At 42.8% G+C, this 25,902-nt stretch overlaps 1 protein-coding gene across 3 annotated transcripts in view; it reads right to left on the bottom strand.

Moving 5' to 3' along the window:
• Window positions 1-22,727, bottom strand: part of RERG (RAS like estrogen regulated growth inhibitor) — a 106,910-nt gene extending 84,183 nt beyond the window's left edge. Inside the window, exons 1-2 of one of the 3 annotated variants that reach the window (XM_042838061.1) lie at window positions 22,677-22,727; window positions 21,291-21,463 (exon numbers count right to left, since the gene is read on the bottom strand). In XM_042838061.1, coding sequence (XP_042693995.1) covers window positions 21,291-21,351 — 61 coding nt within the window. In that variant the 5' untranslated portion in view covers window positions 21,352-21,463; window positions 22,677-22,727. Of the gene's footprint in view, window positions 1-21,290; window positions 21,464-21,620; window positions 21,841-22,367; window positions 22,444-22,676 lie in introns of those variants that run through there. The other 2 variants (XM_042838062.1, XM_042838059.1) reach the window with 2 other exon arrangements.
• Window positions 22,728-25,902: the final 3,175 nt, after the last annotated feature.

Raw genomic sequence — 25,902 nt, forward strand, 5'->3', positions numbered from 1 at the left:
GCTGCTTCATGTGTGTAGTGTTTCCCAGCTAAAGGAGCAACTCTAAAGCACAATTTAACTTTGAAACTGCATTGATAAATGCCCAGGTAACCTCCTGGCTACCTGTTCTCCTTATGGCAGTAGAAGACTTAGGAAATCATCCATTCTATAGCTAAACCCCTCTAAGGGCTACGTTGCATCTTCCATGGGCTAACCTGTAAGCATGTGGCTATTGCAACAGAGCAGCTAAGAAGCTAGAATGTGAAATTACTGCCTTCGCCACAAACAACTATTGTGTCAGCTTCACTGAGTGTTGTGTAGCACCTCAACACAAAGTTATCTGTAGATATGAAGAGGGAGGAAAAAAAAAAATCAACCCTTCAGTTTGGCTCAAATCCTTGATTTAGTCTTGTACCCAACTAAGATGGCAAACATGTCTCCAAAATTGGTGGCTCATAATATAAGCAAATGGTTTTATGCAGACATAGTTTGTCACTTTTGTATAGATTACTTTTCATAAAAATGTTTTGCAAGAAAAGTAACCAAGCAAACTCTTCACAGGATATACGCTCAGGGGAAGCTCTTTGCAATTCAAGACGAACGTTCTCCAGAGTCATAACTACATTTAGTTTCCATATGTTAGAAAAGGAGGAGGAAGAGGTTATGGTGTAAATGAAATGGGAGGTTCCTCTAGTAAAAAAAAAATCAGATGAGCAGTTGCTCCTTTAGGCATCTGTTTGTAAGAATATGCCAGACAAAAACTTTGCTTCCATATGGCGCTCTGCAAGCAAGGCACTCTTTAGTATACAAATATCGACTGATTTCTTGCACATCTTTTTTGTTTGACAGAAAGTAAATATTAGATACTGTCCTCTAATCTCTGCTGGAACTTCTGGTTCTAAGCAATAAAAGAGGAACTAGGAAATAAAGAGGTATATTCTTTAGTGGCTGGGCAACACAGAGGTAGCAAACAAGACCATACAAGGACTGAACTATTATCAATAATCTTCCCATTTCTTGCAACTGTCACTAGATACAGGACTTCTCACACTGAAACCAGGCTTGCTTTAAGCAAAGCACCATTTAGCTTGGAAACTGTATTGATGTACTCGCTGAATATCCAGATAACCTCCTAGTTACCTGTGCTCCTTAGCATGCTTGGGGATTTAGGCAAATTGTTTATCTTGCAACCGAACTTTGAAAACTAAGTCCCTTGTGCTTGGCTGCACACCTTGCTTGAGTGACCTAATGTCTGGCTTTAATTGGGATGAATGAAACCCTTTTAACAGAGGGATCTAGGCTACGAAGGATGTGTATTCAGGTTGGTGAAGCCCTGACTAATGGCAGCAGACACTCTGAGAATCTCACCTTTGTTGGAAAGCCCTTGTAGATGTACATTCATCCAGTCTGATTATGAAGAAGTTTGAAGAGATATTAAATAGCTGTTGTCCGAAACCTCATACCAGAAAGAAAATAGAATCTTAATAGCAGTTAACTGAAAAAGAAATGAATTTAAAAAACTGAAACCTCCTTTTTTTGGCAGTAGTAATAGCATATGTTCAGAGCAGAGATTAGCCCCAACCTGATGATATCTGGAAATGTGGAGCTAATAAATAAAAGGACACCTTACATTAAAAAACAGAGATGAAATTACTGCACTGCCAATGTGAACTGTTCTCTTGTAGCACAAGAGCATAGGAAATGCACTTTGGGTCAGGCTAGCAGTCCATCTTAGCCAAGTGCTAAGATGCCTCCTCTCTGATGGAAGCAAGAGGAAATCCTACCTAGGGAGAACCCAAAAGCTTGGCTGCTGTTTGTGATTTGCTTCCCTCCTTGAGAACTGTTGTATTAGGAATGCTACAGGGCACGTTCCTGTCCACCACTTTCAAAATCAATTTGTGGATCTCTTATTCATGAGTTGGATTCATAAATCCTTTTTGAGTTTGTTGATAGTTTTAAAATTCCTGCAGCTAGACATATTCTGTCAAAAAATGCTTGTATCTGAAGCCAGTCTTACATTAATTTTTATCAAGTAGCCTTTAGTTCTCATACTGTAAGATGTGATGAAGTCTGTGTTCATTGTAACCAGAACTGTCATAATCGCCATGATCAGTAAACCCTGATCATGCCTTCCCTTTAAAATTTCCTTCTCAATTAGGGAGCTTCATTTTTTTCAGTCTCTGACTGCAAAGCTACTGTTATTTCCCCTTGATTCCTACCCCTTCCTATCTGCCTTGACTGCAAAGCCTAATTCGGTCATAAATGAACATCTCTTTGACTCCGGACTATTGAGAGAGCTCTCTGCTGTAGAAGAAGCACTTGCAGAACTATGCCTTGCAGGGTGCAAGAATTCCCCTCAAGCCTCCCCTTCCCTTGTTCCTTAACTTCCTGGGGAATTCTCCCTAGATTATATATGTTTTGTAGTTATATAGCCTTTTCTGATCAAGGACTACAGTGTTTTGCTGAGACTGATTAAACTCTTTTTCTTTGTATTCCTTGTATCTCAATACAGGATGATAAGCCAAGAATCTGAGAAAGATGGAAATTTTCTCAAGGTTATATGATAAGCAGCAGTAGAGCAAAGAACAGACACTAGAAAACTAGGACCAAAGAAAGTCTCCTGTCATCCAATGCTCCCTGTGGTTCATTTTGTAATTGAACTTTATACCATTTTAATGCAACATTACTTCAAAGCTTTATGCCATCCTGACTTCAAGCTTAGACATGGAATTAGTTCAGGCTGCTAATTAGCTACTGGTGTAGATAGTTACATGTATATGCAAACTTGCCTGAATGAAAGTCAGATTATGATTCTCTGAGTCAAAACAAGGCAAGGATATGCTCTCTTCTCAGATCATAGGAAGAAAATGACTAAGTACTCTGTATCAGATCAGTAAAGCAACTACCTTTTTTCATTTCTAAAAAAAAATTTAAGCACAGGGCTCAGAAGTTTTAAAGGACTTCTCAAGACCACCAAAATTCTTCGTTTTTTAATACTAAATACAGAAAGACATTAAGAAAACTCTTCCAAATTTTTTGCTGTGAAAATGTTTTAAAGGCCTAGGAATTGGAAAATGAAGGAATCTTGACTGTCCTGACTAATAAATGACAATTCAGCATTCAAGCTTTCATGTGCTTAGTTTCTGGGTCTGTGCAACTGATCTTCCACATGTTAGTAGAGCATAAAATAATGTGACATTCTGGATCTGCAGACAGCTCCTGTATCTTTGCTGAAGATCTGATTGTTATCACTCCCTATGGGCGCAAAATTTAGGTGCCTCAGGTCAATATAAACATTGGCTTTACGCCCCTGCAAGCCATAGTGGAAACAGTGAATCAATACAGGTCTGAGCAAAGCAGAGCTTTCAGCAGGAAAAGGCTGACATGGAGGTGTCCTGTCTGGAAGGACACGTACCCAAGGAAAGAAGCAGGGCCCTAAGGCCCTTCAGCGAGGGACACTTTGGAGGAGAGTGAAAGGAAATAGGTGAGAGGGAAGCAGAGAAAGCATAGCACAAACTGCCTTTGTAACAACTGTAGAAGGCCTAAGCAAGAGACAGACCCTCAAACTGAAACATACGGGGACAAATGCTGGAGGGAAGTTCTGCTTCGCATACCAGACATGCTAGGCGACAGTCAGAATGATTAACTTAACACTTGGATAGACCACTGATGCTGCCCTATAAATAGGTCTTAGCTAAGTTTTTAGTTCTACATACTTAAAGGCTTAAGTAAACAAAGGTACAGTTTAATTAAGATATCATGGCACAAGGGATCAAGAACTACATACCAACCTATGCCTTTTTTTTCCTGACTTTTGCCTTAGTATTGCACAAACAAAACCCTTGATCTGGATAAACTCCTAGAAGTTGAGGTTCTTCTCCAAAAATTTCTTGATTCTCAAGAGCCTGCAAAGTTGGCTTTATTCTCAATAGGACAGCACATTTTCCTTCTAGTAATTTCAAGCAGGGTGGAAAAAGTATGTTGAAGTGGAAATTAGAGTGGTGAAACTGAGGAGAGAGAGGAAAACATGGCTTTTAAAAGAAACTGAGCTCAACTAGCTGAGTGACTATGACATTGAAGGTACTGTGAAATGAACGGATTTTCCTACAGTTTCTTTCAGATGAACAGCAGAACCCTCATTTCATTCACTGGTTGTATTTGGGTTAAAACACACACAGAGTAGATTGTCATGCTGTAGGACTCTGACTTGAGATAGTTAATGCTGAATATAACCCCTTTTCAGTGTTGAGTTGTACACCCATCTGTGTTGTGTCCCTCCACAGTATGTTTTCCACATAAATTCCTAGTCAAAACTGTGCTAATAGTGTTAAACAGCACCTTTGTCAGTGCTAAATGTGTTGAGCTTTGGGAGTGGGATACTTTTCACCCCCAGTCCAAACAAAGCCACTAAAAATCCATCAGATGAGCTCAATGTATAAGATTCATTACATTGCTACTCTTGCTGCTGTGAAGCTGGCTATAAAATCATCCAAAAGCTAAATAACAGTGTGCTGCCAAGCTGATGTGATTGCCAATGCGCTAAATGCACTATCCTCATCTACTGAGATGGCACAACTGGAGTCTGAAACTCAACAGAAGTGCCTTTCCTGCTGTTAATGTAAATCTTGTGAGAGACACTTGAGTTATCTGGTAGCTTAAAAAATGACTAAATCACTTAAATCACTTAAAGAAGCACCTAGTTTGGGTCAACACCTAGAATTAATGTAATACCCATATAATGGCAGCTGGGCTTGCAACTGCATGCATGCTTTCAGGTTTTGCAACTGCTTTTTAGGCTGCTTGCTGGCCTCTTCTGAATGTTGCATTCCAGCCCTGCACTAAAAAAGCCTCTTTCAGATAAATTTAAAAAAAAAGAAAAAATCACTGAGGCCACGAGAAACTGATCTCTCAGTTGAAATGAGTGGGAAAACGTGGTTCCAGGTGACATCCTTATTTCTAAGTTGGAGAGAGATGAATTTGAAGGTTGGACTATTCAGTTGAAAAGGAACTGGTTGGGTGGTCACAGCCAGAGGGTTGTGGTTAATGACTCTATGTCCAGCTGGAGCTGGTGATGAGTTGTGTCTCCCAGGAGTCTGTCTTGGGACCAATGTTCTTCAACATCTTTATCAGTGACCTAGATAGTGAGACTGAGTGCACCCTCAGCAAGTTTGCTGATGAGACCAAGGTGAGTTGTACACTTGAGACAATAGAAGGGGGTGATGCCCTCCAAAAGACCTGATCAAGCTTGAGCAGTGAGCCCATAAGAACTTAATGAGGTTCACCAAGGCCAAGTGGAAGGTGTTGCATTTGTGTTGTGGCTATCTCAGATATGTGTACAGACTGTGATAAGAACCTATTGAGAGCAGTCCTGCAGAGGAGGACTTGGGAGCTCTGGTGGATGAGCCAGCAGTGTGTGCTTGCAGCCTAGAAGGCCAATTATAATCTGAGCTGCATCAAAAGAGAGATCACCAGCAGTGCAAGGGAGATAATTATCCTTCTCTACTTTGCCCACCTGTAGTACAATGTCCAGGCCTAGGGCCTCAAGCACAAGAAAGACGTGGAGCAGGTTCAGACACGGGCCATGAGGATGCCTGGAGTGCCTCTCCTATGAAGAAACGTTGAGGGAGATGGCCTTCTTCAGTGTGAAGAAGAGAAGGCTCTGGGGAAACCTCATCATGGCCTTCCAGTGTTTAAATGGACCTCATAACAGGATGAAGACTGACTTTTTACAGGGTCTGATGGTGCTAGGACATTCTAGCATTCTGGTTATGCTGGATATAAAAGAAGAGCATAGAAGTGCAGGCTTGCCACTGTTGATATGCCAACCCTCTTTGTTGTGTGTTGAGTTCCTGCTCGGAGGAGTAGTGATACTGTAATACCTATGTAAAGCAGCTGCAAGAATATTTTTCCATATAGACAAAATCCACTTTTCCCTGACATTGTTCTTGCAGAATTAGTTCTGCAAGCATTTAAAAAATAAACAACAAAAGCAGTCTTGCTTCCAGCTCCACCTGTCAGACTGAAACCTGAGGCTCAGCCTGACAGACGACACTTCAGAGAAAGCAGTGCAGCAGCTGCCCTGCTTTCACTTACTGAACTCAGCATTTTGAGGCAGCAGTACTAATTAGATTCTTACTAAATATGCGACCCTGATGTTTTGCATGCTAATAACTTTGGTGTCTCGTCATTATGCTAAGTATGGAACCTCTCAATAAGCCATCCCCTTCTTCTACTGCTATTTGAGACAAAGAGTATGATATCGCTGTTGCTCATACTTACTGACTTTTTGCTGATCATCTCTTTTCTGTCTCAGGATAAAGAGCGCTCTACTAAAGGCTTATTAATCTAGGAGATGAAGGCCAGTAGATTATGGTAAGGCTCCATTTCTGTAACAGAAAAATCTTACAACATTCTGATAGTGATAGTTTAAACCACAGTAACAGCAGGAAGAGTCCTTGGTCAGAGGAGTCAGGCTGTAGACTGATCTGGAGATGCCCGAGTTGAACTCCAGGCACAGCTATTAGCTTGGTATCAGTTTCTCCACGTCTCTGTGTGCCCGCTCCCAGTACACGAAATACGTGCTACTGAACAGGACTACTGCAAGGGAATGTCACTACTGTGCTATTTGCAGTGTCTTGCTCTTGTGAGGCAGGGGTAGAAAAGAGCTCTGAACTACAGCTTTATCACATTTACAGCAAATGCCCTAAATTCTGAATGGGAAACAATGCAGCACCTGTGATTGGGAAGGAAATAACAATTTTTTTTCTGGGGCCTACTGCCCTTACACTGCCCTTACACTGCCCTTACAATACTTGCTTTTCAATGGTCCTTTGCCTCTGAATTTGTTACACAACTCTCTGAGGAAGTTTGCTAGTGCTGGTTGGCTGGACTCCCCTGGCTCCTGCTTTCCTGCTTGGGAAGTGCCACAGTGGGGCAGTAGGATGCAGTCTGTGGAACAACTGACCCAGCTTTCCAAACACTTGCTCCAAAGAAATAAAAATGTGCTTTTCCATTGACTTTCACAGAATTTGGATTGATCCCTAGATGTCTGTCAGTACTTCTTAATTGTGGAAATGCTGCTATGGAAACCAAGTAAAGATGGCAATTCAGAAGAGACCAAAATTTTTTTCTGGAGGGGGAAAAAACTAACATTTCACTGCAAATCATTGCAAGTTATCCTTGATAAGAAGTCTTGTTCAAGACCATGGCTATAAGCTGAGGCAACACAATCTTAATCAAGAGATTAAAAATAAGCAAACAAAATTTAGAAAATGCCTACTTTCTCACCCTTCACTCAGTAAATGTTTTGAAACCTCAGTTTTTCAGTTCTCCCAGAGCTGTTTCTGACTCTGGAGGACCTCCTCTAAACAGCAACCTCCCTAACAGATTATGAGTTCAAAGGAAAAGAAAACAGTGCAGGGAAGTAGAACCAACAAACAGCAGTTCAGACTGTTTGAAACCAAGTGTTACCTGCTTATCAGCCTCCTCCTGTCTGAGGGACGCAGCACTTGTTCAGGGTGCTGTACAAGATTTAGTCTAACATTTTGTGCCATCTTGAATTAATTTATGTCTTTAATTTCCAATAATTTCCTTCTAAAACTTCTGAATTTAGGTTCCCATCCCCTTCTTGTGTGCAGAGCCAGCTGTGCCAGCCCTTAGTTTCTTCTTCGCTGTGCTTTCAAATATTCCACCCCACCCAGAGGTAAAAATATTCATGTTGGCATGAATCAGCAGAAAGCTCTGTATCTTTGTTCATGAATCTGCATGTGAATTTACAGAAGAGCTTGTGTCTGTATTCTGCTATTCCACCTACTCCTGTTAATCCCTATATTTGCAAATAAGCCACTGCTGTACAAATTATGCTATTGATTTTAATGAGTCCAAATGCATGAAATTTGCTAGTTCTCATCAACACCCTGGTAGCAAAATTCAAACATTGACTCAGCTAATGTTTTCATCTTAGTGCCATAAAGTTATGCATATTTATTTTATTTAAAATAAGTAATTTAAATTTGCTTTTCCTTAATACCATAAAGAGATTTCAGAACTGTACTATGAAAACCATTTGCTTTATAAAATGAAGACAAGGCTCCATATGTCTAACTAGCATATAGGAATAATGGGATAAATAGAATGCAAACTCTATTCAGAATAGTGGTCCAGAGGAGAGGAGTGTGATCTATAGAAGTGAGATTTAGCTCAAGGGAAAAAGTGGAGAAAAAAATGTAATTAAGCACAAGGAAAAAAAAAAATTATGATCAACAAAATACTATTTTTCAATTTAAGAAGAGTTACTGCACCCTTGTAATGAAGGACATAAAATGGTTGCCACTGAGGAACAGAATCCTGAGGGGTTCATGACTTACCTAAAATTGGATGAGCTCTGCTGCAAGAGAGCACTGCAATGACTTTCTAAGAGTAGAGAAATTTCATATATGCATCTCATGTTTCTGCCATTCAGAGTTTCTCCAGGTCATTTAATATTGAGCTGTTGTAGCAAGTGCATGCTACCTGTGTGACAATATTTAGGCAACAGAGTTCTTTCAAATGTGCAAGCTGAGGGAGTGATATGACTTGGCTTCTGGAAATACAGCTGGCTTAAGTTCTTCTACAGTAGGGGGATAAATAACACTGACTGTTATTTTACTACTTCTGTGTGCCAGAAATCTTCAGGATGATAGGGTTTATTTTTATTTTTTTTAGAATTAGCGGTTAGGACATCGTGCTGAGGTTATGAGATTATCTGAACATGTCCCAGTATTTCATCAAAATCCTTGAGTGATGTGATGAGTATAGGAAGACAATTAATATCATTGCCTCCAACACAATCTCTTATCCTGTGCCAAAAGACACCCTAACTGATGAAGCTCAGTAGTAATGGTTATCCTTCATGTGAGAGGTATAGGGATAAACTGAAGATAAAATAGTTACTGTACAAGAGGCAGTCCTCTCTAGCATAGTGATTCAACAGTGCCATGCACTTCTCTTCTTCCATCACTTTAAATAACCAAGCTGAAAGCCAACAGCCCAAGCAGTCTGATTCTAGGAATTAAACCTGGATCTCTTGGGTCAAGCACCACAACTGGCCTTGCTGCTCAGGGAGCTCACAGCCCAGTAGGAAAGTAGGCTTGAATTTGTCTGAAGGCAGAGAAAAACTTATGTATTAACCTTAAAACAAAGAAAACAAAACCAAAACAAAATAAATAAATAAAAATAAACCACAACAAGCAAGCAAAAAAACCTACCAAACTCCACTGTGTTATTTTGATCCCCAAATGCATGGGAGACCTCTCCAGGATCATCTCTAAGACAACTCGGAAACCGTGTAGGCCTCTTTTATGGAAGAGACTCTTGTGCTAAACTACTCCTGCTGAGTTAGCACACTGTTAGATGCCCTGAGCTTCCTGTGCTCATGACAGCCTTGGAAACTCCTCTTTTCTGAGCAGAACAATTTAGGATCTGAAAGTACTTTTGCAGTCAGCAGGATTCTGAAGTGCCACATGAAATATATCTTTAGAATGTCACAGAAACATGTAACTCTGACTCCTTAAAGTCAACCATTAAAGCAAACAGAGCAATCCTGGAATTGCATAATGATTTATTGATTTTAACAAACGATTATGTCAGTCTGCCCATGCCGTAAACTGTAAAGACTGTCTTCACTGTGCTGTGTCTTGTTATCTATAAAACACAAAGGCATTTTAACCTTTGCCAAGAGTGACAGCACTAATGGTAATGAAAAGAAAATGACAATTCACAATCAAGCTTGCAAACGTTTTAATTGTGAACATATTTCCATAAGCCTTGTTCTGGCACCTGCTCTAAGGCATCGTATCCTCCATACCTTTTTGAAAAACGTGAATGTCAGTTACATACTGTACAGAACCTGAAAGTAAGATCCAAGGTGGCAACGTACTGCTTCGATTTGGATGCGAAGATCACTCTTTGCAGCCCGTACTCATCCATACTGCAGCATTTTGACACAAAAAGTAATACTTACAGCACTACAACGTGCAGCCAAGATTCTCAAACTTGAGAATACTAAAATTTTCACAGGCAAAACAATTTCAGGTGATTAAAAATCTTTTAGAAACAGACCTAATATGAAGTGAGATAAAAGACACGGCGCCTGAAAATAGTCCTTATGATAGTGAATCTTCGCTCAGCTGGGTCTAGACATTTCCTGCAGGTAAACTATGACGCTTCCTATCTGCAAGGTGCTGAAACTTAAGAAACTCCCGTAGGTTCATTCTGCATTTTCCATGGTCTGTCCCTTGCCTCACATTTACTGAGCACTATGTGAACTGCCTTCCACCGTGGTGCTGCTGAGTCAAAGCTCAGAAGTCTCATGCTAGATCATAAGTAGAAAGCTTGTAAAGAAAACAGTCATACTAACTATGTTTAAAATAGCTAGTTTTCATGCTTAGCAAAGTGATTATCAAGAATGTGTGGTGAGAGATAGACTGATTTAATTACACTGAACACTAATGAAAGAAGCTTCTTGCGTAAGATGCACTTATTTGAGATTTCCATGGGACACTGAGCATTCATTACAGGCAAGATGTTCATTTTATTGCTTCATTTCAGTGAGACAGCACCACTGGTAAAAGGAAAAGGACAGGTGTGTCTATCCCTCACAGTGGATCTAAACCATTCAGTCAGGTTAGTCCCTTCTTTTTAAGCCTGGATAGCTTTTTGCATCTTTTTGTCTTACCAGTACAGCTCATTAATCAATCTTTCCTCCATTGGCACTTAATAGGGAAAATTTTGATTTACATGTTTTCCATGGAACTGGATGTCCTTTTGTTCAGTTTCAGTTATTTTCCTTCACTTGCCTCTGGCTGGATTATTCACAGCCCTTCCTTTCATCACAAAGTCATCAACAGGACATGACTAGGCTGCCCAGAGAAGCTGTGGGTCCCCATCCCTGGAGGCACTCAAAGCCAGGTTGGATGGGGCCCTAAGCAGCCTAAGCTGCTGGGTGGCAGCCCTGCCCATGCCAGTGGAATTGGAACTGGGTGGACTTTGAGGTTCTTTCCAACCCAAGCCATTCTGTGACATATGAATATTTGTCAACTGAAATGTAGTAAGCTGCGCTCTGGATAAAGCTGTCTCTTGTCCTCAACCTTTCTGGCAACAGCTTTTCAGAAGCAGGTCTCCTGCTCTCAGGATTGTGCATCTACATAGGAAAATTGCCATTTTCTCAGTTCTTGTCATTTGATCAGCAAGGTAAACCTAAATAACAGAACAGCAGGAAATGGATGTGAGGGCATACTTGCCAAGATACAAATTGGAAGAGCTTTCGATCCATTTTAGTTAATTTGTTGACCACAAACAGGAAACAAGGCAATTTCCCCAGCAACTGTTGTGGCAAAGGGAGAAGTGCTTGTGTAGGCACAGCAAAGCAGAGAAGTTGGTAGCCCCCTTCACATTCCCTGTTTTGAGAACAAACTTGTTTGGATCCTCAGCTGCAGTAAGCAGTCATCCGTTGCCAGAACAAGTAGAAGACCATGAGGCCTTGAAGGACCTCTCTCTAAACAGATACATATATAAACAAGGATGCTGAAGTTCTTCTCTATTCCTCTTTGATAATCTTTTGTGACCCAACATGCTCTCTTCAGATAAGGCAAAGTTTTCTTAATTGAAGATAAATGTCCTAGAATTTTGCCTGGCAATTGATCTAGGAGATATAGACTTGTGAAACACGCTCACGCTGTGGATCACTATGAGATTATTTCATGTTGAAATTCCGCTTGGAGCAGAACTAATTGCAGTGTATGTAACCTCGAGCATCCAGTTGGGTTAAGCAGTAGTGCTTGGCGTCACTGATTCTGCCACTGAGTTTGGTTAATACAAAGTGTTTGTTTTGGCAGGTGATACTTCATGCCCCACTTTTTGCAGAGTGTGAAGGTTTTTGTTGTTTCTTTTTCCTGCTGCTGCTCCCCATGGGTCTAATACCACATTCTTCTGTGGTGACTCTTCAATACATTTTTATTTATTCTGCAGCTCTATTTCAGTGAAGAAATAAATAGTCTGCTCTAATTTTTTGGCTTCTATGTTCTTTCTTGCACTTTTCTGCTCTGAATGTCGGATTCAAAAGTTCTCACTTGTAAAGCTCCTCAGGGGCATGGGTCAATAACTGTGTGGGTTAGGAAAAGATCACAGTCGACAGCTCTCTGTAACTGGAATCTGCTGTTGTGGGGAGTGGGATTTTTGTTTCCCATGGCAGGCATGGGGATAAGCCACTGACAAAACACCATGGGCCTTGCTGTTCTAGCAGAGAAGGTCTCCTGAATAGGGTTTTCCAACATTGACAGGTTATGTTCCAGTTGTATATTTACAACTGCATAGCAAATAATGTGCTTTGTGAAAGGTAGAGAGAAGGTCTGTTATGCTTGTGGTCCTGTAGGTCAAAATGAAAGTAAGCCTTGCTGGATGAGAAGTGAAAAACAGGATTGCCAATTTTGCTTAAATACACCTTTTGAAAAAACACATTCTCCATGCCTTATTTCATGCTGTAATTAATAATGAGCCACAAAGATGCACAGAGATGCAGTGGGGCTCACACCCTGCACAATGGCTGCCTGTCTGGGAGCCACTACATGCTGGGTGTCTGCAGGCCTGGCCACAAGATGAACCGTAGAAGGAAGCTCTGGCAGTGAGCATGGACAAAATCCCCTTGGTGACTAAAGGCTATCAGGCTCCTTCTTCCTTCACCTCAGCTTCTATATTGGCCACTTGAGGATAGTTACAGTGGCATGCTTTGCAGAAGGGTCACAGTGCTGGCCCTTGTTCCCACAGCCTGCTGGAAAGCTGAAGTACTGTTCAAGTGCTAAAGAAATTTATTCCCTGGGAAAGAGTATCCTGTGCGCTCCCTGATTGCATCCTCCCAGCCTGAAAACTTTTCAAGCTGTCTGTCTAAACAGTTCCCATATGATAATGCCTCACCACCCCAGGCTTCTGCTTTTGCTTGTCTTCAGTTTCCCTTCTGCTGACCCGAGTGGCAGCAGCAAATCAACCTGTGAATACCCAGAGCTTCGTGTGCTTTCAAAGCTAGGCTTGATGTTTTCAACGTATTCTCTCATTTTCCTGCATGCAGACTACTGTCTAACATTTCTGGAAAGGCAGCCTGTGACTCCAGCCAATTTCTATGGCATTTTAAAGCCACACATATGTTTAATATATCTACTACTTCCTTCCCCAGGGCTTCATGCTTCTCTTGCCATTCATCTTTTCATGCTATATGCATAGAATGAGTTATCTACAGCGTCACTATTGTAATATATGGCACTTCTCAGCACCTACATGGCAAATGCATTAAAAACTCTAACAGCCTCTGCCTGACTCCACCAGTGTGAATGCTCTACCTGGTGAGAAACAACCAGAAAAAGTACTTTTCCCATTCAGAATTTTATGAAAAGGCTATAGAAGCAGATGTCCTTTCTCAGTTATTTTTCTGACTCCGGGAAGAGGTATGAGTCAGTGTAATGCAGGGGAGCTGGCTTAATCTGAAGCAAATGGACAGAAATGCTGGTTGAATCAGCCGTAGCTTTGTCACACATGTGAAGCTGACCCTCCCACTGAGAGCTGGCTGCAAAGAGCACAGAAGTAAGTGACAGACCTTTTCTCAAACTGACAGGGCTCCAGACAAAGCCGCAGCTCACTTGCCCCAAGCAGCCTTGCATTATTTCCCCACACACTCCTGTTCACCGCAGTGTAGGAGCCCCTGCCAGGGGTGTGCTAACAACATGTAAACCTTCAGGCAACAGCAGGTAGTGACAGCACTGTAACCACAGCTCAGCTGAACCCTAAAGCACTTTGTTGTCCTCCCAGTTCTAGGCATAAAGATATATGCAGAAAAAAAAAAAGTCTGCTTGGGAAATACAAACTTCTTTCTATTGTTGTTCTGCTAAGCCAAAATAGGTGAATGTACCCACTTCTATGACTGAGGTTAGTTATGTAAAGTCACACGCTTTACTCCCTCAAGCTGTATGAAATTGGCTTTGTATAACAAGTCTCTGAAGCAGTCAAAGCTGGGAACATCCCAAAAAAATCAGGCTAGAGAATGGTTTCTAAGACAGCAGGAACCTCTTCAGAGTGGCTGTCCTGTGCCACATCACTGCTGCCAGGTCAGTTCATCTGAATCTCATGCCCTGAACCACTGCTGTTTACTGGCAATGTCAGTAAACAGTAGTGGAGGAGCTGGAGATAAGAAATAGAGATTGGAAGAAGCAGTACATGAGAGAAGGTTGAAAAGACAGCTGTAAGCACAAAAAGTCAACTGTACAATGCAGAGGAGTTTGTACACAGGAATCAAGGAACGGGTATTAGGACAGGCAAGATGAGAGAAAAGGGTGTGGGCTGAGGGGAAGTGAAGGAAAAAGTATATGCCAAGCAAGAGGTAAGCAGGGAATGCAGACACTGAGAAGTAAGGAATCAACTTGGGGAAGGGTGAACTCAGAATTTCTGAAAAGAAGAATTAGGTTCAGCAGTCTGGGAGTTGTCAGTGTGTTCAGTGACTCTGTGGTGAATTGCAGACTGATCAAAGCACTGCCATGCTTCACAGTAAGCTGGCAAAGGATGCCTCAGACTCCACTAGGAAGGTCTTCTGTTGCCTTTGCCAGTGACTACTGGAGACAGAAGTGGGCAAGATGACTATCTGACCAAGGAGAGCACTGCAGGAGGTGGTTGAGCGCAGCTTAGAAAGAAAGCTGTACTGCACATAAAAATCCTGAAACCTGGCATTCCTTCCCCAGCAATCAAACTGCAGGCTATATTTAGCCCAACCTAAGCAGAAACAAAGAACAGCAGGAGTAGGCTTAGCTCGAACAGCTGCCACCAGCTGCTCAGAGGGGATGCAGGTAGGGCCAATGTCAGATGTAGTTAAATGAGATGGAACGGGGAACACAGATATGCTTGAATGAACAACGCTGGCTTTTGGTTAGAATTTCTAGGTTTTATTATTTCATGGTTAGCCAAAAAGGAGATCGAATGTCAAGCAAAGCAGAGTATGAATGCTTCTTACATCAAGGGCAATACTACAGTGAAGCACAGAGAGAGAAGCAGAGGAAAGGGAGGAGGCAACAGGTACAAGCAAACCATCTTGCCCACTACAGCAAATGTGTTTGTATCTAGCCCAGGTTGCTGGTGTTAGAACTGAAGAGAATGGAGAAGAAGCAACAACTGCAGCTTTGAGAAAGTCCATGACAGACTGGCTGACGAACAACTGCTGACCAGACGTTCATATCTGTGTGGTATCACTAGTGTGACTTCTCCAAGAAACATATCAGGGGTGCTTGTGGGTACCACTGATCCCAGTAGTGCCCTCTGCTTCATTAATGTACCCCCTGCCCAGCCCTCAAACCAGATGTACTGGGGCCACTCCAAAAGTAGCTCTTGTCCTTGTCAGCATGGCTAGGACCACACATTCATGGGTGACAGTGGCCTATGTGTTTGATTCACAAGCCCCGAGCTCACTCCCCAGTACAGGCATCAGTGTCATTCACTGAATAGGAGGGTAGATAGATCATGTTACTGCAACTAGTTGTTTGCAGTATTACTTGCTTCTAAACATGTGTTTGTGTGCTTGACGATGAGAAAGCATCCCAAAATCTCACCCAGTGTGAGCTAGTTACTGGTATGTTTCCACTATTAGGTACACACAAACAACTACTTTCAACAAACGCACCTTCGAATAAGCTATGTAAAACCAGAGGTAGTAAAAAGTGGGATTGTTTAATGAGTACTTTACCAATGAGAAGTCCTAGGAGACAGTTAATACAGTGGGCATTAAACTTGAGCACTGAACAATCACTTACGTGTCTGGTTGCCACTGCCATTCTTAAGAATAAACACACACACAAAAAGAAAAGCCATTTCATCTACTTTATCAGTGTATAAAAAAATAAGTAAATCCATAAATTCCACTCACTTTCCTGTATTTCAGATGCACCTTTATTACAGTAATCCTCCTGGGATACATCAGTTGGTATAGCATGAAGTTCAAAGCTTTTGTGGTAGCTTTCCTTGCCTTATGAGCAGAGCTGCAAGCTCACTGACTAATCGCTCCTTAATAGCTCATGTTTCCTCCTCAAAAGTCACTGAAATGAAACTGGTGAGGGAAAACTGCTGCAGGGATTTGTGAAGTAGAATATTACTTTGAAATGGGCTTCTTTCCCAGTAACCCATACAGTTTTTTGAAAAAAGGAATTCAGTTCAGGCACTGCAGTTGGAAGTGATCCTCAGAGGTAAATTTCAAATATACTCCCAGATAATGAAAACAAAATACAGATTTGTTTTAGGTGTCTCTCACTTGGCTGTTGCTCATATTTGTTCTGTAGGAACTTGTAAATCTAGGTATCTTTCTCCAGGTATGTTCCCCATCCTGGGTTAGACAAGGAATATAGGATAAGACAACACAGAAATCTGTTCACAACATTTCCAACGGACACTAGAAAGACTGAGGCTGGTGAAACCTTCATTTCTATGGTGGGACTGTCTCTTTGCAGATGCTATTTGCTGATGCCACTTTATCAATCACCCCTTTGCACAAAAGCAAAGAACTGAGCCTTTATTGCATCTAAAGATGACAGCAGCCCTGCGTTTTAGGCACCTTATTCAACAAGAAAAGGGTTTCTATAGCTGCAGATAAGCAGGCATATATTTGCCAGGGAGCTGGTGGAGGTTTTAGCATTTTCCATCCTGTTCAAGCAGCAGTAGAAGCCATATGTATTTCCATGTCACATAGCAGAGCTGCAGCTGCACAGACTGCCCAGACAGATGAGAAGTGCATCTGCCCGTGGCTGAGCGCACCGCACCATTCATGCAAACACACAAACTTGAAGTGTTTAGCCTGGCACATACTGAGCAAAAAATCAAGTTGGAAAGCACATGCCACAGCTGGACATTCTCTCTTTTTTGGCCAAAATATAAGGGCTTCTAAGCAGAGGTATTTTGAGCATTCACAGTCAACTGAGTTATGAGTTGGAAAAGCATCAGCCATGCTGCTATCCAGTACATGCCCTTCTTTTCTTTCCTAGTTAATACATTTTCACTCCTCTGCAGCTTTCTGGGCACATACTGTACCTTGTGATGACATAGGAGAACAAGGCCTTTAAGTCTTCATTAATTGTTACTTCTATATTTTTAAAAGGAGCTATTTAGGAAATTCTAGCTTTTGTTACCATAGGAATGAAGCCGCAGGATTCAATAGAAGAACAATTTAAATAGCAATGCTTAAGTAATTCACATCAGTTTTAATTCTCCCGTCCCTCCAAGCTCCTCTTGGACATAGAGAAAAGAGCTTAGAAAGCTCTTTCCTTCTCAGTGCCACTTGACTCTAGCCCAAATGGGGAGAAGACAGTCTGTTACCTATAGGAGAGCATAGCAGTGCCCCTTTCCACCCACGGGACTCTGCTCCCTCTTCCTGAGTGAAGCAGCAGCAAAGAGATCCTTGGCACAGAGTTCCTCATCTGTTCTTTTTTCAGCTCATTTAAAGCAACTTTTATTCTCCAAAACTGGGAGAATGAAGCAACCAGTCCCCTGGATAAGAGTGGGTCGAGCTAGAATGCTTGTACCTGGTGAACTTGACCAGGAGAAACCCAAGTTGATGCTTAGTGCAATTCTGATCTAACTGCCTTAACAGCGCACTCTTAGTTGCCCTTCTGAGTTGGTTTATTTCTCTGTTTCTATTTGAAAGGTTTAGGTCTACATTAAATACAAACGCAGGATGGCTGAGTTGATCAGTTAATTCTGCTGGCCTTCTGCTGACAGTGGGGAGGCAACGAAAAGGAGGAGAACAGTAAATGCTGACACTCGGACTTGCTGTTCCCTGGTTTGTTTTCAAAACCTTTGAACTATGGAAACTTGATAAGAAACAAGAAAGTAGAGAAAAGGTTTATTTTTCTTGGCTTTAACTTCAGGATTCATTCTTTGGGATGCTCTCACTCCTCTGACTTGTGAACAGCATTCTGGTTGGGAACATTGGGTTAGCAGCTCCCTCCCGGGTGAGAGAGTTGGATTAATCGAAAGGGAGTACTTGCAGAACAAGGAGCCTTGCACCTTATTAAACAGATGTGTAGCATTAATAACAAGATCAGGATGTTCACTGCCTCTCAGTATGGGTAACAACTAAACTGACTTTCGTGGTGCATGAAGGACAGTTATAATTCTCCATGTGTCCCATCCCAGCACAATACTTATTTCATCATAACTGCTTTGATTCACTGATCCAAAGACCTACTCTGGAACTGGGAAAGGAATTACAGTACGTGTTTGTAACTTCACAGATGCTGTGAAGTGGTGAAGCCACTTACAGATTAAGGACCAAATGCCTGGCTCTTCCTCAGCAAGCAAAGATGAGCCAAGAAAACAGGCCAGCAACCATATTTTGGCATGACTATCCAGCAATTACAGTGACTTTATTTATCACCCAGTGTCTCCTTTTCATCATACATATCCAGTCTGGTCCATTGTCCCGTCTTGCATTCTTGCTTCTACAGTCTGGCTTATCTTTCAGCTGTCTGGCCAAGCCAATGCTAGAAACCTATGGCCATAGGACACTGTCTCTACAATGCATCACAAACTCCTGTCATTGATAGGAAATTACATGGAGACTCTAAAAAGATACATTAATATAGTAGGATACTTAACTGCCAAACCCAGCTATCTGGAGATTACTTAGTGTGCAGCTCTGCTTTCAACAAAGGTCTAACAGTTTCCATGTTGCTACTGTTGACTACAACCAAATAGGTACTTTCAGACACCACCACTGCCAGCCCCCCACTTACTGCACTGGAATTGGCTGAGTTGTTTAACTGGATCCTTTTATGGGAACATACAAGAGAGTTTTTCATAGATGGAAATTCTGGGATGCAGTTGCTGCTCTGTAGGGGTGCCTGATAATGCTCCAGAGCTTCCCCAACCCCTTAAATTCACCTTTGTTGTGCTGCCCACATATTTGTGCCTTCATTTCCACACAGCTTCACATGCGTGGTCACAGTTAAAAAGAGGAGACCTTAGTCATATTTTATGTAACTCCTCTCTGCATCTTAAAGGAAAAGAGAAAAAAAAAAGTGAAAAGGGACTCTGAAACTAGGATGTTTAATAGATTTGCATTAAAAACAATCTCCCACTCAGTTTCAGGACTACATGACAACATTTCTAACATAAAATCGTGGTTTAGTGAAATCTGTTTTAAAAAAAAAAAAAGATACAACAGATAAAAATGAAAGGTTTTTGTTGATCTTTTGCTGGTGAGGCATTTTAACCTAATTGGCAGCTTTGCATTCTTAAATATAAGTTCTCAGATGGCCAGGGTTATCAGAGCACAAGTCTAGGAAGAGTAGCTGAGAGAACTGGGATTTATTCTGGAGGAGGCTCAGGGGAGACCTCATCGCTCTCTATAACTCCCTGGAAGGAGGCTGTGGCAAAGTGGAGGTTGGCCTCTTCTCCCAGGTAACAGCAACTGGACAAGAGGGAATGGCCTCAAGTTGCACCAGGGAAAGCTGTGTTGAAATGCAGGCACAAATACGTGGGCAGCACAACAAAGGCGAATTTAAGGGGGTGGGGAAGCTCTGCAGCATTACCAGGCACCCCTATATCCAGTTTGGATATTAGAAACAATTTTTTCTCACAAAGAGTGATGTTGCAATGGAACAGGCTGCCCAGGGTGGTGGTGGAGTGCTCATCCCTGGAGGTGTTCAAGAAACACATAGATGTTGTACTAAGGGACATGGTTTAGTGTGTAATATTGATAGTAGGCAGACGGTAGAACTAGATGACCTCAGTGGTTGTTTCCAACCTTAATGATTCCATGATCAGGATGCAGGGACATTTTTAGTACTGCAGTTTTCCTGAAAATGTTTCAAGGTCCCCTTGCATTGTTTTGAATCCACCCAAAAGACTGGACAACCACTGAAACCATCAACCAAGTACAAGTTGAACCAAAGGAACCACTAAAGTTACTTGCAAAACTTGGAGGGAGCAGCAAAATACAGCAGCAGATTTATTAAAGTGTTTCCAGTTCATAAGGTATGTGGGAAGAAGGTGTGGCAGAAGTGAGAGCAACAGGAGAGAAGGCACGGTTTAAACGTATCCCAGTGTATTAACAGCATTCCCTCAGGTATTTTATTCAAACAGGTAGAATTTAATCTGTGCTGGCTTTGTGTAAGTGGTGTAATCTCTAATGACCTCTGCCTCATATACGCCTTTTTTCCTGAAGGCTGACAGAACTCTTTCACTGATAGCGTTCTGCTAAAAGACCTTCGGGGTAAGCATACTTTCATAAACTGCTTCCCAAGTTAACTAAACCATAATAAGCAGCTTGCAGGACACAACCTCGACACTTCCAACATAAAAGTGACCTTGGGGAAATGGAGCTGGCTGTCAGCACTTGGGAGTCAGCCTAATGCTCTTAAAAGTAGGTCCTAATCCTGGCTTCTCTAGTGCAGGTTTCTCTCATGTAAGCAACACCTTACAATTCCCAAGCTGGCACAGGAGAATGAGTGGCCTGAATCTTCCTGTTTTTTCATCTTTGTGGTGCAAGGACACGTGAGAGTGGTCCTTGAGGTGCCAAGTTAATGCAACACCATCAAACTGCCTGAGGAAGCATGCAACCCCTAGCACTGCACTCATTTATCTCACTGAGGAAAAGGCTGTCTACAGAAAAGGATTTTTCACATTTATGCCTCCCCCTTGTGTTTCTACAATACGAACTCTCCAGGCTTTGCTTATTTCTCAAATGGTCTCTCTCAAAGCAAACTTAACACATCACATTTCTTGATTTCTTGGTAAATATGTAAACCTAGGAGAACTCTCAAAACAAAGATCCTGTGAGGTGTCAAACTGAAAATGCTCCACTGAAATAAACACAAATTACAGCAATAAACACCTATCAGAAGCCATCCAACACTTAACAGAGAATCTGATCCTGGACAGATTGCAATATAGATAATGTAAATAAGAAACATAAAACCTTAATATAGCACAGGTTTTGAAGGGACAACTTGAATAATACTCATTCCCTCAGTTCCCGTGGAAAAGAGGAATCTTGCCTTAATGAGAAGTAGGATGGAGTTGGGGTGTGAAGTTTTCTGTTTTCTATCTTAAAGCAATGAACGTACTTTAATTTTGGAGAATCTGGAGACAATAGTGTAAAAAGCAAGGGAGAGAAGCCCTGGCCTTATCCTGCCCTCTCTGACAAGACTAAGTTCACAGCTCTCCTATTGCACAAAGAATTTGCACGGTGCTGCACAGAGGGAGCAAAAAGTTACCTGCTGACAAGCAGAAGGAAAAGCAGACAGCAAACATACCTGATTTGCCCACGCCAGCTCGACCAAAGATCGCCAGCTTCACTTCTGCACTCTTAGCCATGCTGGAGGAACAGTGTCAACAAATTCACTTGATGATCAAAACTGAAGCAGAAGCAGCGTTCCCCAGATCCTGTCTTCGGCTTCACCGTGTCATCGTGACGTCAGTGCAGAGCCTGGGGATGAACACCACGAGCATGGAGCTACAAGGAGCCAGGCGCTTCCTCACCACTCCCCCGTGTGATTTATAAGTCATGCCAACGGTGCTGCACTCCAGCCTTAAGCGCTGCACTAACACCACTGACACATTTGGCACCGTTAAGTAAAACCTACCTTAAGCTTTCCAGCTCTTGCTGTTTGTTTCCTGCTGGCATTGTAATGCTGACAAAGGTACCTATTCAACCTGAAGTATCTGCCTCAGGGCTCCAGGTAGGGCTCCTTATTCTTTTTGCCTCTGTGGGCTGCAATTGTTTGTACCTGCCTTAACTCTGATGCCTTAGTTTAAAAGCTACAACCATTCACCAGCAACGTCCGCAGACAGTTGATCTGTCCTCGAGCCCTCAAATTCCAGAAAGGTTTCAATTACTCAGCAGCAGTTGTTTAAAACCTCTGAGCACTTGTACCTTGCCCCCTCTCCTAAACAAATCAGTGACCAGGAGTTCTCCAGTGCTCCTTCTTTGAGCTGCCTCAGCTCACATACACACACACACACACATTAGGCAAAGCAATGGGGTTAGACAGAGGATGCCAGATACCTGGCAACACGCTTCCAGCAGGCCCCATGGGAATAAATGGCTTTGCTGCATGACCTTGAGCAAGTCACCTGCTCCTTCCTCGCCACCTTCATTTCTCAGAGCTGGGCAGTAATGCACTTATCGCTGCCTGTCCTCCTAAAGCGCTCTCGGACATCGAGCAAAACACGGCAACGGTGACCCTCAGCCCCGAGCAAAACCTCGAGCGCTCAGTCTGCATTTACAACCGCGGAGAACTTTACCGTTATGAAGGTTAGTCGCTGTGCTAGAATGCCCAGGTTAGCCGTTAATTCTTACAGCGACAAAGCAAACTCTCGCTTACTATTACCTGCTCCGAAGCCAGGCACAGCCCGTCACCCACTGGGGCAGTGGGAAAGAGACACGGGGCTCTCCCTCCCCCGAGCGCTCCCGCTCGCCGCTCCGGGACCCTCCGCTCCCGGGCTGCGCTGCGGCACGTCTCGCCGCGTCCCGCCGGCGGCTGTAGCGGCTGTACGATCATGCACAGCTTCACCACGGCCCGCCTGAGACTCCGGGGTGCTCCGCTCCCCGCCGGGGTCCTGGCAGGTGCCGCCCAGCCCGGTCCCGCCGCTCCCCGGCTCCGCGCGCCCCACGCCGCAGCCGCACACTCGGCGCTCACCTCTTTGCGGTGCCGGGCTGCGCCGTGGCGCTCAACGAGGGAGGCGCGGCCCGGCCCGGCCCCGGGCGCTCCCGCCGGAGGCAGCGGCCGCACAATGCGGACACCCCGCCCGCCCGGCGGCGGCGGCGGCGGTGGCAGCTCCCGCGGCGCACTCAGCCCGCGGCGCTGCAGCGCCCCCTGCCGGCCCCACGGCGCCTCTGCGAGACCATCTCCAGTGCCGCCTTTCCTTCCCTCTTAGTGTTCACCAGTACCTCCGTGCACCCTGTATAAAGGTATAAAGTCAGGCAGTCTCTCCCAGTCCTTACGACAAAACAGCAAAGTGAAAGTGAGGCCGTTTCTCCAAACGGCCTTCTGTCAGCACCGGCTCTTCATTTGGCGTTCCTCCTCTGTGCGCCCCAGCCTGCATTATGGCAAAGGGAAACATTGTTATTTCAATTTGCAAATAGGGAAAATGAAGCATGTAATTGCATCAGTCCACTCGAGAGGTCAGAGGCAGGGATAAAGCTCTGAAGCAACAGGACAAAATTTACCGGACAACTTTTGCTTCCATGTTGATTAACTATGCAGCAATGTAAAGATACATGAATAACAGATGTGAACCAGAGTTCCAAAGCACTTAAAGTTCAGTGGATGTTCCTTTCATGTTTCTGTTCCAGCCCATATCTGAATGAGATACAAGGTGAGTAAAAGAAATGGCTCTCCTCCCTCTGTCCTTCTCAATGCAAAATTAAACGAAAGTTGTCTTGGGAAAGATGACCCCACATCTCTACACAAGAGCACAGGCAGCATTTAGGAGACATCAGCCATGAGGAGACCTGAGCACCTACATGCTGTGCCACTTGGAAGCAGATCCTAAAATAGTTGTGCTGCATATCATTCAAAAGCAAAAAAATTAGAAGGCAGAAGTGAAAGCAGTAGTGTGGTTTGTGCTTTACTTGTTAAAAATAAATTCTGAAGCTTTAAGCCTTCATTCTTTGTTTGGTTTACATAATTTAGAGGGAGTAGATTTTTCCATCCTCCTAAGAGAGCAACTGGTGAGTGTCTATTTTGCATCTGGGGAGATGTGTGCTAGTCTCGAGGCCTGACATTTGTTTTGTGTCTATGGAATTCACCCTGCATGGGGCTGTCAAATTAAATATGATAACAGGCTTTTACAAAGGAGTAGATAATTTATTGGTCATTAAAAATCCCAGTCACTGTGCAATCTGCTTGCGATGAAGTCTCCTGGTGCCAGGGCATAAGAATTCAGTAAACACCAATCCTGGACACAGGCAAAGGTTTCAGAGACCCACAGGCCTGGTCCAGGACCATGTCCATTGCTGTTTGCTTCCTCTGGCCTCATACATAATGTTGATGGGTTTGGGTGTGTTTTTTTTTCCCTTCCTAAAATGAGTTTTGAAATTCATTGGTTTTAGTTTTATAGACCAAGGACCTTGGTCTTTTGCCATGGTTTGCCACACATGCATACTTTGCCATAGGCAGTGATTTACCTGCAGCTGTGCCTGGCACCGTGTTTTCTCATTGGCTTTGTCACTTGTGCTGATCCTGAAATGTACTTATGGGTGTGATCTTTGCATGGGGAATGAGACAGAGAATCGCAGAATCATAGAATCATACAACCACAGAATCGTTTGAGTTGGAAGGGACCTTCAAAGGTCCAACCCCCCTGCAGTGAACAGGGACACCCACGGGTAGATCAGGTTGCTCAGAACCCCTCCAGCCTAATCTTGAGTGTTTCCAGGGATGGGGCATCCACCACCTCTCTGGGCAACCTGTTCCCATTTCCTTTGTGATGACATCACGTTAGCTTCCTGCAGGGTAGTAGAGCAGACTGGTGTGACATTACTGGCATGACAAACAGCATGTGAAGCTGATGCGTAAACAGGAAAGGAATGGTGATATTTTTCTACCAATCAGGAGACTCTGTGGTAGATGACAGTGTTGCAGGTTTCAACAACTTCTGAAAGAAGATTTGGGCATGAAATTTGATGGGAATTGTGAGAAAGGAAAAGATGACAAAGGTCTGATTTCACAAAGGCATCTAGGAGCTTGAGCTTCATAAAAGCCAGTGTCACTTCATTCTCTGATCACCCTTGGTCATCTGAATCCAGATGTTTACAAACTGTAGAGCAGATAATGCCAATGTTGGGATGGCTGAGGAGACAGACTCTCCTGGTCTGCAGTAGGGTACCTGCAGTTGGTAAGGGATTACTGAGCTCAGGATTAATGCCTTTGCTGCTGCTTTAGGAGAACAACTCAGAACTGCAGCAAGGATTGCTCAAGAGCCATGCACACCTGGTCAGAGCTGGATGCTTGTCCTGAGCAGCAGCCCATCAGTGAGTAGGATTACAGCCTTTTCTACCAGCACTCTCCTGAGAGCTGAAATGTTGCTTGATTACTGTTAGAAAAACTATAGAACAAATAACAAGTTAACACAAATATTTCTAGCTATTTCTAAAGGTTCAAAGAGAAACATTCTGATTCTTTTCTTCATTTTCACAGAATATCTTCCAAATGTTTCTGTGTTGGCTTCCAGCAACGTACATAAATCTGTTCAGTTATGCTAATCTAGTGCCATGAAAAAAATTGCAACTTTGTCATTAGATTATGGGCACCCTTTGTTGTTAGTCTGTAGTCATTATAATTGCTGGTTTAAATTAATGTTGCCTTTGCTTATGTTTTCCCTTGTAGCTCATGAAACACTGAGTTTATAATGATGTGCTTCTTGAGTGTATGCTGAGTCTTTATAACTTCCCTCAACTCTTTTCTTACTATATATAAGAAAAATTAAACACTTTTGTTTTAAGATACAGGCTTTATTGTTTAATAGGTGTTTATTTCTAGTGTAGTAATTGAGATCACAATCCTGGAAACATTTGGTTGTGTTTATCTTACAAGAGCAGGCTTAATGAAGTAGCGAAGGAAGCTACAGCTTCGCCTTTGGGATAACGTGGTGCCATACTAACTGTGTGCCACTTCAAGGAAAATATCTATACAAGCACAAAATCCCTCACATACATAATTACTGTGGTGTTTTTTGTTTTTGTTTTTGTTTTTGTTTTTTTGTTATATGTACAATTGGTTCAGGCCCATGTGAAGATTTAAAAACCAAGCAGATGTTGAACTTTGCTGAAATTCAGGCTATAGCAATCTCTAATCCGAAGCTCTGCAACAGCCTGTATTGATGTTGCAGCCACAAAGAGAGAAGCAGAATCTGGGCTTCAAC

This window comes from Centrocercus urophasianus, unplaced genomic scaffold (assembly GCF_019232065.1).
Source record: "Centrocercus urophasianus isolate 14NV4802_14NV808 unplaced genomic scaffold, USGS_Curo_1.0 seq_73, whole genome shotgun sequence".
NCBI classification, from domain to species: Eukaryota; Metazoa; Chordata; class Aves; order Galliformes; family Phasianidae; genus Centrocercus; species Centrocercus urophasianus.